The 12897-nt window shown below is 26.3% G+C and overlaps 2 protein-coding genes across 2 annotated transcripts; one reads left to right on the top strand and one right to left on the bottom strand.

Annotated features, from left to right (window-relative positions):
* Window positions 1-767: 767 nt before the first annotated feature.
* Bm9484 (Uncharacterized protein) lies at window positions 768-1535 on the bottom strand (the record flags this gene model as incomplete). The annotated part of the gene is made up of 1 exon (XM_043073222.1): window positions 768-1535. The coding sequence occupies one exon, from the start codon at window positions 1533-1535 to the stop codon at window positions 768-770; it is 768 nt and encodes a 255-aa protein (XP_042929156.1).
* Window positions 1536-10573: 9038 nt separating this feature from the next.
* On the top strand, window positions 10574-12481 carry Bma-glb-13 (Globin family protein; the record flags this gene model as incomplete). The annotated part of the gene is made up of 4 exons (XM_001895706.2): window positions 10574-10792; window positions 11337-11549; window positions 11970-12113; window positions 12272-12481. The coding sequence occupies 4 exons, from the start codon at window positions 10574-10576 to the stop codon at window positions 12479-12481; spliced, it is 786 nt and encodes a 261-aa protein (XP_001895741.1).
* Between the last annotated feature and the right edge of the window lie 416 nt (window positions 12482-12897).

The raw sequence follows: 12897 nt of genomic DNA on the forward strand, positions 1-12897 counted from the left end.
TGTATATGTGATTTATAAATTTATCGTTAAGTTCAAATAAATTAATAATTTGAAATATTTAATATATTACTATTAGAGTACCAAAATATCTTTTTTCTCCTTAGAATATTATGAACTTTATTACTAATATATAAAATACTCATAATTATAAATCTTCCAGTAATTCGAAATTATTCCTTAAACCGTAATTAGCCACCCATTCTACATCATCTCTTTCTTTCTTTCCCTCTCTCCCCTTTTTTAATTTTAAAGAAAATAATTTACAAACCTGTGAATTAGAAAATGAAACAGTTCGTTGCTGATCGCTTATTTCATTGTTTGAAGCAGTATCCTTAATAATAGTTTGCTTTTTCCGTAAAGCTAAGCGACATCGATTTATTTCTCTTAGAGTAGCAGCATAATCATGCTAGAAGTAAAATAAATATACCAGTACAAATAAAAGAAATGGAAAACTTCATATTCTTAAAAAAAAAAAAAAAAATAATTTGACTTCAAAAATAAACGGTAAAAGGTCATCTAAGAAGTCATAAAATTTGAAGGTTTATATGGTTATAACAAGAGTAAGATAACATGAACATTTCTGGGATTAATTTTAAATTTGTATTTGAAATTCTGGAGAATAAATTTAAAACTAGTTCCAAAAAAAAAAGTGCAAAATAACATCGAAGCTTAAAATGAAAAAAGCTTATTGCTACAGGACATTATTGATGATGGCAAATGAAAAATAATGAAATGAAGAAAACTGTTATAATTTTGCCAAAAAATGTTTAACATACTTTCTCATTTAAAGGATTTTGATTTTGTGCAGATATATTTACATGGATTTCATGTAATCCAGCTGATTTTAAAAGTAATTCACTTGGTTTAGTACATTTATTGAACGGGTAAGATGAATCAGAGTGGTATATAAAGTCGGAATTTGATTCGAAATTGCGGCTTTTTGATTTTAGCCCGATTATAGATGATGAAAAGAGTGATGGTAAGAGATGAGTTCGAGTACATTCAGGATGTTTAAATACGGAAATCCGGTGACTTTCTTTATTCTGTACGGTATTCTTCAGATTTCGACGAAATGACTCATTACAAATCGAAGGTGAAAATTTAACTTTTTGACCGTATCGTACTTCTTCCACACAATTTTCACCATTTGCCGGAGAATGTTTCCTGATTTGCCATTGTTCTGCTGTTTTACGACGTGAATCACGAAGTTGTGTTGGTCCTCGCACAAAAACACAGGAACTAATATCACCAGTATCATGTTGTTCGTTATTTTGACTCGTCGTGAAAGATCGACCAGTCGAAGTATATTCTTCACTAATTGTACGGCATTCTTGACGCATGTATTGTTGTTTATTAAGACTTCTATTCTCTGTACTTTTTAGTTGCGTCCGTTGAGTTTGACGTGAACAGCGTATTGATGAATATGTCCTACGAACAAGTTCATTTCGAAACGGTACTGAATCATCATACGTCTTGTTGCATATCATAATGTTAAAATAGTTCTCGAAGTTATCCTTATCAGGTACTGAAAACATTATGACATCTTTATCAAGCAGATGACGACAAGTTCACTGCGTTAGTTATATCACTTTACGGCGTAATGTAGCTGCATAAACAGTGTTCAAACGTTAAATGTGACATAGTAAGGTGTTAATCTCAGGTAATCGTTATTTCTGGTATTAACATACACAATGTAAAATTGAAAAGTTATTTATCCCTCGAATAAAACCACTTGATTTTGCATTATACGGTAGAATTCCCTTTATATTTCGGTTTCCATTTACATATATTATACAGGAATTCGAAGAATCGCATTTATGTAAACGTTTGCTAAGCATATGAAAAATAATACGATGAGAAAGTAATAAAATATCTTACGTACGTTTGTTTTTACATTTCAAAAATATGTTAAAAGCAAAATCCTTTTAGCATATCGTATGGCAATTAAAAAGGTGTATAAGGCTTTAGCTAATTATAGGTGCATAATGATGATTACGCTTAAACTGTATTGGAAGAATATAATATAATCCTAGTGCGTGAACATTAAATCACATGTTAAGGATTAATAAAATTTCACGAAATGTTCCAATTTTAGCACATTTTAATAATTCCCAAATTTATTCTGATGAAATTTCAACGAAGGAATTTTCATCTTTTTTTTTTCTATCACATGAAATTATTGAATAAAATGAGAGAAAACAATTAAAAATTATCAAAATGCGGAAGCTAATTTATGTAAAATGTTAATAAAATAACTAGATTAAATAATCAAATTTAAAATAATATTCATTAAAAAAAAAAAAGAGATAAAACTAATAGTTACATAGGATATTTCATCAATTAGTTACATATAAAATATTATATTTTAAAATAAAACTATTAACGCTTATTTAAACAAATTTTATAAAATAAACCATTCGCTGCTGTATGTAAAATGAAAAGAAGGAAGGAACAATCAAAATTGACAATAAAAAGAAAGCGATCATTCATTTCGCATTGCATTCGTATTCGATCGGTTCTGTACCGTTCCTCGTTTCCTTTCTTCTCCATCCGTGTTGATCCGTGCTGTTTGTTCTTCGTTGTCGTATCGATGGTTCCTATCGGATCCATCATTTCTAATACTCCAAACCGAGGACATTTTCTTCATTGGCGGGATTTGTTATTTTAAATGAAAAATTGTTCATTGTCACATTTGAGTGCAATGCAAATTTTCATCCTATTTTTTTTTTTTTTTTTTCATAGTTCACATATCGAGCGTAATCATATACGTACGTACGTTAACGTAGCGTAATCATATACGTACGTACAGTTAGAGATATTAGAACTGTTTCATTATATTCATTCATTGTTTTTGCAAATTTCTTCTCTTCATACATTGTTACATTTCAGAATTGATTGTAGTTTTAACTTCATTTCTTCTTTTGATCCATCCATTCATTAATTGAGATTTGGATTCTTGTATGTTTATCGATTCCTTTATTTATTAGTTGGTAAATTAGATTCTTAATTTGATTACTTATAATTAGGTTAAGTGTTGTGAAACAAAATAGTGATCATCAATGTAGTAAATATTGCGAATTTCAATTTACGGTATAGTTGAAGTCAAAGGTGTGATTAGATATACTCAAATGTTTGGTTAGAAATTATTCAAAGTCCAAACGTTATAAATTATAATGAATTGTCTCTTCCAAAAAAAAAAAAAAAAAAAAATAAAGAAAAAAGTGCATTATTATAGTAATATTTCGAAGTGCAAACAGTTCACAATTTTATATTTGACTTCACATCAAAATAGCATATGGTCAAGTTTGGCATGCGTGAGGAGAGAAAAACAGGTAACGTTGAATTTCAGGACACTTTCACTTAAGTCATAGCAATGACGATGATTTTTATGACATTGTTATATTTTAATCTTGAAGAAATAATAAAAATATTGAAAACTAACTCCTAGCGAATAGCTATAAATGGCTTGACGTTCGTCATCGGATAGTCCATCTTTAGATATTGCCATCTTCTCTGAAAATTGTAAATACACTAAATAATTGAAATACTCACAATACTTAATTCACTATCAATATATGGAAGTTTTTAGAATTTTTCAAACAAAAATCGCTGAGATTCAAAGATAATCTAGAACTCTGTAATCGAATTAAATTAATTTCTAATCAAATTCAGAAAGTTTACAAAAAAAAAAGAAAAAAAAAAAACTAATTGTAAATTCATTTAAAAAGGAGAAACTTCTAGAATGAATTGATCAACTTCATCATTTAATCAAAAAAAGTCATCGGTGATAACATAAGAAATAGTCTATTTGATACCATAAATGTTATTCTCATTTATGATAGCTATACATTGCTGATCTTAGCAAATCTTATGATACCGCGTGCCATACTGATAATTCCGTAATCCTTTTCCAAATCTTCCTGTACTTTTCTGGAAAATTTTTAATTTCTCATGTAAAGCAAAAAAAACAAAAAAAAAAAAAAAAAATTGCATTTCATTTCTTATTTTCTTGCTTGTATGGCAATTAATTTTACCATACAGCTAGTTGGCTTCCTGGTTTCCATTCCTTTCATTAAAAAAAAAAAAAAAAAAAAAAAAAAAAAACTATAAGTTAGAGTTTTAAAAAATCAGAAGATTGCTGATCGAAAAAATTTTAAATAGATTTGCCACTGACAAATCATTTTCATAATGTTCAGATTTACAGGAAGTATAAATTGATTTGCTGAAATGTTTACTTTAAATACTGTTCAAAAAATAGTTCCATAAAAGTATTTAAAAATATTTACAATTATTAAGAAATAAAATTTAACCAGTAATTGTTTTCCAGAATATTTTAGAATCGATGAATATCACAATTGTGTGCTAAATTTCAACCTGCTGGATGCTTTTTTAAATTTAACCAAAATGCCAGATAAACGTAATTTACAATCATTCGTTTATCATTTTGCATATATTTCTTTTTTGTTTATATTTGATTATAGTAACTGCACATTTAGTAGTTCGAATCAATTTTCAAGCTTATCTTTCAACTTATTTAACCTAATAACAAAAACTTAAAGTAATTTTAAAGCTATACTAACTTTGTTAAACTCATTTATCCCTATGACATAAAATTTATAATTTGCATAATTTATCATAAAACTTTGTTGTTCTTTGTTTTGTGGAATTTTTTGTAACCATTGAAATTATGGAAAAATTTTTAGATTTTAACAGTGACAAGATGCTTATTATACTCACTAATATTCTTTTTTATTTTTTTTTAACCTGTCTTTCATAAAAACTCTACATAGTTCCTCTAAATAAGGCTTACAGTAGTGATTTCGATTAATCTATTTACTAATGATCCGGATTACTCATCCGGATCATTAGTAAATATCAAAGTTAATATCTTTGTTATCTGCAAAAAGTAACATATACATTTCACTATACTGTGATAACATCTAACTCTTATCAGTGATCACAACAGGATGAAGAGATTATGTTTAATTTTAACAAAAGTTTCAATATGATTGGGAAACTAATGGGAAATTTAACCAAAAGCATTTTCATCTAGAATTGTCTATAATATCGTGATGTATTTTATATTTGCTGTGAAATAAATGACAAATGCGTAAAGCATAAAATGATCAGCTCAAGAAGTTTATTTTTCAGGTGTATATTTCTTATTACATAATTGTTTGGTAAAAATTTCTAAATGAAAAAAAAAAAAAAAAAAAGGAAAAAAAAAGAAGAGAAAAAGAACTAAATGAATAATTGAAAAAAGAAGAAAAGAACGGATGAATAATTTAAAGCAAAGGACATTATGAAGTATTTTATTTTTATTTTCCAAAATAATAAGATTGATATGCTCGTTACTTTATATAAATAACAGCATTTCAAATTATCTGTACATCAGAATTTCAACAAGCAGAAATCATTATTATTTATTAATTTGTATGTTAGATTTTATTAAATTTTATCAGTACTAAATGCAATTTAAAAAAATTTTTATTTAATAATATTATGAAATGCTGGTTTTCTTCTTTTGATCATAACATATATCTGATATTATGAATTATTATCTAACAGATTACAACACGCAGAATTTTTTCTTTTCCCAATTTAAGTGAAAAATATTTTTTTTTTTTTTTTTAAACAAAATTAAGCAAAATTTTAAGCCATATGTAATGCAGAAGAGTTAGAAATACAAATTCATTGATAATACATTATTGTATGAATCGATACTAATTTGCTTCATCAGCTCAATAATTGTTTAGTTTTTGAAATTGAAATTGAAGTTTGATATAAATCTTGAACTATATCACATGCGCAATAAAAAAAACACTGATAAGGATGCATATCACTGTTGTTATCATTTTTTCTATTCCATCATCTTTCATCTTTCATTGATATGCTCGAGCGAATCGTTGAATAAAATCTAAAATTATCTCAAAGATATCATGACCTTATTGATAAAAATGCTTTATTTAATAACAAAAAGATAAATAATAAATTAATCATAATTTCTGAGTTTTTTTGTTCATCCAAAATTTACTCCAAAATATTATTGATTTTATGCCATGAAACTTCTCTTAATAAATAATTTCGTGCATTTATTGTAAAAAAAAAAAAAAAAATTTCTTTCATTGAGATAAATAATTTATGGATTATCAGTTAGTATAAATGACGACAAAATACTAAATAATTACATTTGAAACTTTGCTAACTGTTGGAGTATCACAGATTCTATTTCCAACAAAGTTTGTAAAGCACTTTACTCAAATAATGATTAACCCATAACATTGCCTGAATGATATTTATTCACTTGAAGTGCTTGAAGAGCACTTAACTAACCTACATATTTATTTGTTATGCTAAATTTTAGCTGCTAATTTTGTTCCAGTATTTTAGAGTTGAATTTTTATTGGCAAAAACATAATTTTCGTAATTAATCCTTTTTAGATTCAAAACATTGCGATACTAAATATTTTCTTTAATTTCATTTCAATAATAATAAACCAAAAAATTAATAGCTGAAAAATTTGATTATTTAATTTTTATCAATATACTATTGCTTATTAAAATTTTAACGATAAGATATTCTGAATGCGAAAAAATTTTCAACGAAACTATAATGGGTTGCACGGCAACCGTTTGTATATCTTGCTAATAACATAGGTAAATTTCGTTAAGTTTTCTTCTATTATCTATCAAAAAATAAAAAGTATTTGTTTCTTTGGGCTTCAAAATATGATATGTATGTTATATTATGATAACAATCATATTAAAAGATAAAAAAGAAAATTTAAATAAATAATGATCAGATAAGGTCAATTATAAGATTAATCACTCGAAGAGTAATAGATTTATTAGTAAATTTATATACCATAAGATAAAAAATGATTTGTATGGTACAATTATTTTGCAGATAGTTATTGAAAGAATTGAAAAGAAATATAAAATGAAACGAATCAAATTGTTGTAAATTTTATGCTAAAAAATAATATGAATTATATAATTAAAATCACTGTTGAACTGAGCTATGTGTATGTTTTAAAATTTTAGACTATGCATTGATTTTGATGCTTAAATTTTAGATTATTTTAGATAATTCGGAAATTGTGAAAATTTCAGGCAATGGAAAAATACGAGAAAAAAGATAGCTATAGAATACTAATGATATTATTTGAAACGAAAAAAAAAATGATAAAATTGTACTAAATTAATCGTTTAAAGGCTTACTTCATATTTTATTTTCATTAATTTGTTTAAAATTTTAGTTTTTTTTTTTTTTTTTTTTTATTCCTTTAGTAAAGGTTGCATGATGTAATTCTATGACCCTAAAATTTAAAGGGAGTTGAAAGCAAATAAAAAGGCCAATAATACAATTGGGCTAAGAGTAATAAGTATTATCAGATATTTGTTTGCTAAAATTTTCACCCTTAGGATATACTTTTTTCATTTAGATTGTAGTAAATGTTAAATTTAACTAATTTTAGCTCTACATGTTCTTTAAAAAAATGATTAGAATATTAATGAAAATTCGTTATTACTTCAATTTCTCATTTTTTCTTTATTAGTTGAACTTGTTGTTGTTTTTTTTTTTAATAAAAAAAGTATTATCAAGACTTTTTTAATAATTCTTTTTTTAAAAAAAAAAAAAAAAAAAAATGATTCCTAACTATTCACATTTTATTGGAATTAAACAAATTTTTAAACCAACGAAAAAGGAAAAAAGAATATTTGCTGCTCTTCAATTATATTCAAAATTTATTGTTATATGACTTATTGTCAACAAAAAATAATCACTAAGAATATTTCAATTTTTTATCACTGTACTTTTTTATTATTGTTAAAATTTTCATTAAACTAAGAAATATGGAAGAACAAGATAATACTTATTGCTTTCATTTTGTAGAAAGTTTCGTCTTTGTTAACTGTTAATTATCATTTATTTGTCGAATTTAACATAAATAATTAACAGGAAATATTTTAATTTCCAAAATAAATGTAATTCATGCAATGTTTGAAAGAAATAATTTTATCTATTAAATTGTAACAGATACGATGATGAGATATGTGGGATATACTTAAGATTCATTAAACTTATTTAGTGTCATAATTAGAATGTAAAATGCAAATTCCTAATTAACATATTTCATCAAATTTTTTTTTTAGCAAAACAATAATGCTAACGATGTGTGATGATTTGCATGTAAATGAAATTAATTACAAATACCATAGTGATGAGAATAATATTAGAATCAAAATGCTACAAGTGAGCCATTTAGATCATATGACGTGATTAAGATAAGCATTTTTCTTTTTTCACTATTGCTATAATAATTTTTTAATAAATTTGATGAATTTCGTTCGAAAATTTTCAAATAATCAACTAACTAATGAAATAGTTTTTTAATTTTCACCTCCTTGTTATATATATATATATATATATATATATATATATATATATATATATATATATGTACTTATCGAATAAATTTTATTCTAGAATAATTATGCAGTTACTCTAATGATCAAATAATTATTTGTTTTTTGATCATTTTTGATTCAATATATTTTTAATTGAATGATTTTTTCTGTTACCGGTCTAGTTGTTATCGAAAGTTTTATTTTATAATAGTTCAAGTGATTCTTCTATATCAGTTAATTTATAACTTATTATTTATCCTCGGAAAAAATCATCACACTAAAAAGCTTCAAACGACAATTACAAGAGATCAACCTCAATGAGTAGAAATGGAATTGATTTTAAATTTCATAAAAGGTTCTCATTAGTGACGAGTGAATTCTATTTTATTTCAAATCCTGTTCGCATGGTTTAACAGTAAAAATTGAAAAAACATTTTTCATGATGGAGAAAGTTCATGAAAAATTTTCATGAAAAATTGTTTTACTTTTTAAACCAGTTTTTTTCAATCTCATTTATAATATTTAAGTAAGAACAATTTGTTCCATCAAAATTGATATTTGGAAATTAATTTTGTGATAAGTATGACAAATTCATAACTTCATTTTGCTCACTTCTCTTCTTTCGTTTTTTTTTCCTCAGTTTGATGAGATTTTGTTACTTTGAACTATTTAAATGAAAGGGATTTTTGCATGTTCGTGTCCATTTAGTTATCACATACATTGCTTGTGAGAATTTAATCATCAATCTCTTTGTGAGATTTATTTAAAATCTAGCATCTTCGAATAATGATGCATTTTTCCAAGCAAATTTCTTTTCTTTCATTATGAAATTTAATTGGTTGTATATTTTTCACTATTTTGTGATTCATTAAAATTTCTGGCAAATAATTTTGCGCAATACAAAAAAAAAAAAAAAAAAAAAAATATGGAAAATTAGACAAATTTTGAACAAATTTAACCAAAATAGTGCAAATTTTCATGAAATTTATATAATTTTTTCCTAAGTTTAATAGGATTTTTTCATTTATTTCGGAAAGAAAAGTTTTTTCCGCTTATTTTAAGAGAAAAAAGTGAAGAAAAAAGGCGTGATATATTTTTGTAAATTTAAAACGACGATATATTTTTTATAAGCAGTGAAATGAGTAAGTGCTGCAATTGTTTGTTTTTATTCATTTTTAAGGTAGTGGGAGTAGTAGATAGAAGGTAACTAATTGTTTTTATCTACAATCTTAAGGAATTAGAGAAAATAATCCGGAATGATATTAACCTGATGTTGACGCATTTTCAGTTAAGGATTCATTTGACAGAATTGTATTCTTATAAAAAAGCAGTTCCAAAAAAAAAAAAGAAATTATTCAGGGAAAAGCTGTCTTTTCAATATTTTCCGCTGTTATGATAATCACTTTTGAGTTGACAAGCTTGCTTCTTTTTTTCGTCTCCTCTTATTTATTTATTTTTCCTGAAAATGAAGAGCATAGAGATAAACTTCATAATTTAATGGTTTCTTTTAATAAAATTTATCATTGATATATCTAAGTGGAATATGATTTATATTTCTAGTATTGAATCAAACATATTCTTCAAAGATATCGTTAACAGACATGAAATCATGCAAATATTAAGGATCATTTTGTAGAAAAAATTAATGACAAATCACATATTACCCTTTTAAAAATTTAAATTAATGAAATTTATAGGAAAATTTTCAAGTAGTATAAGACAATCCAACTTGTTTTCTCTTTTATTTTTTCACTTCAAGAAATTTTCAATTATATTACTGATAAAACTTTGAATACATTCTTATGCATCTAAGATAACTCTAACGAATTTTATTTACGACAGTGAACCGTGATTTTCTAGCCTTGTTTTCTTATTACATATTAGCGTTTTTTTTTTTTTTCAACTAATCTAAACCTATTTCATTGCATAAAGTAAATTTAATTATTTTAAAGCACTGATGTATTCTATGTTCCATTCAACTTCCTACTGATTATCAGTTTCAGAAATCTGACTTTAACAGATAAAAGTTATAAGTCTGCAATATACTATTTTCCTCAGTATTTCTTCATGCAACTGTTGGATATTATAATGAGATTATTGGTTTGCAACAAATTGAATTAATGCTAAAAAAAAAAAAAAAAAAAGAATGTTATGAAAAGAAATGAATACTGACAAACAAACAAACGATTCATTACCACATCCGTTAACCAATGGTAGCTCAACAACATTTGCTACCGTAAAAGAATTGGCACAAAATATTAATTATTTGTCGATGGATGATCAATCAATTACCATCAAACAAACAGAAACAGAACGTAAAGGATGGTTATCTAAAAGTCAACGAATAACAATTGAAAATAGTTGGAAGCGAGCTACTAAGGTATCAAACTTTTCATTCTTATTAGCTTATGGAAAAAAAAAAAAAATTAAGCAAAGAAAAGAAAAAAATGTAACCATGTTACTGTTCATTTAAATGAATTTTATCACTCTTTAATTCTTATCTCTAATTCTCATAATTAGATAAAATACTACATCATAAATACATCAATGATAATTACAGACTTATCATCCCTTATCGTCTTTTGAATCTTTAATGTGTTATTATTAATGATTCCGAATAGAATTTTAATTTCATTAATCTAAAATACTATAGTGTGAAATAAAAATTGTCAGTCTTAAATTTATGACAGCTAAACAGTTGTAAGTGAAAAAATTCATTTTGTCAAGCACTCAAAAGTGCAATATGTTCGTAAGAATTAAATTAGATATCACCTTCAGGATCTTTATAACTTTTTTTAGTAAGGAGAGAAAAAAGTAGATGTTAAAGAAGACATGGAGAACAGAAATTCTGCAATGACACAATTGACTTTTTTAAATTAACAAAACATTTGAAAAAAAAGTGAAAATAAATGGATGAAATTCAGAGCAATGCAAGAGAGCAAGTTGGAATTCAATTATTTGGTCGCATTCTAACTGCACGACCAGAAATGAAGCATTTATTTGGTTTACAAAAAATTCCAGAAGGGCGTTTAAAATATGATCCACGTTTTAGACGTCATGCTATTGTTTTTACAAAATCATTCGACTATATTGTTAAAAATGTTGCTTACAAGGAAAAGTTGGAGCAACATTTCCAGGTTAGTATTTTGTTAATACTATTGTATCTTATTCGTTTGCTTATATATTTGCAAAAAAAATCAAGGAATATCGTGTCTATCTTTCAGCTTGACAATAAATGACATAGAATTCTAGGAATTTAAATGAATTTTAAAATGTGTACCTTTTAGGAACATTTGGAATAGAATCAGAATATAGTAACGTAATTTGAATCCGGAATACTGAATATATTTAACGACTATATAAAGTAAACTTTCAAATAGGAATAGGGATAAAGATTAGATAGAGAAGAAAGTGTGAATTTTTGAGAAACAGTATGAAATTTTACACTTCACCAGTATAACGCATAAGATAAAAAAGTGAGAAAATTCATCAAATTATCAATTATCAGTTTCATAAAGAATTACAAATGTTATTTCATTGAAAATTCCTCATTCTAGGCACTTGGTGAAAGGCATACAACACTGCAAGGGCGTGGATTCGATCCAGGATATTGGGATACATTTAATGACTGCATGAGGCAAACCGTCTCACTTTGGGGTAAGGACAAGGATCACAGAACGGCAAACACATGGCACACACTGGTAAGAGAGATGCACCTTTTTTTATTACTTTTACGCAACTCGACTAACTCATGAATTTTCGGAATTAAGAAAATCCTTTTCTACACATCTACCATAGTTTGCAATATAAATTTATTGTGCCTGAAAGTGACCGATCAAACACTGGAATCTATTTGCAGATCTCATTCGTGTTGCAGAACATGAAAATTGGTTTTAATCGTGCTAATAGCCGCCATTCTCGTCGCGTATCACGCACACAACACTATCATCACGCCCACCCAACAGGATCCGGCACACGGCAAGGAGTCGATCCAATCCAATTCTACAAACAATTTTGTCTCCAGCAAAAAAAAAGCAAACGAGGATTACTGCAACTTCCAACAACCTGAACTAATGAATATTCACGTTCTGGATGAGCCGCTCTTACGAAGTTAACTAGTCACTACGAACTTAACCAAACTCTCAAACACTTTTCCACTTTTTTCTATGGTTGACTAATTTGAAATGATTTTAAATAAACAAATGAGGGAATGAAGCAACAATTGAAAATTTATGTACTTAAAGACTGACAAGATCAAATTGAGGAAGAAAACGAACACACGCATAAAAATTGTAGGGCAGATCTTGCAAGGCTGTAGTCCAATAATTCAATGGGATATAACCAAAAAAAAAAAAAAATTATCTAGCATACTACAGAATAAAACCGGGAAGATTATCATCCATCATATCATGCTCTAGCTGATTATCAATGACAAGATTAGTGCCCGTATCACGGGTCCTCACTCCGTCAGAAGCTCTTGGTAAC

The sequence above is a fragment of the Brugia malayi genome, assembly GCF_000002995.4.
Source record: "Brugia malayi strain FR3 genome assembly, contig: Bm_v4_ChrX_scaffold_001, whole genome shotgun sequence".
Classification (NCBI taxonomy): Eukaryota; Metazoa; Nematoda; class Chromadorea; order Rhabditida; family Onchocercidae; genus Brugia; species Brugia malayi.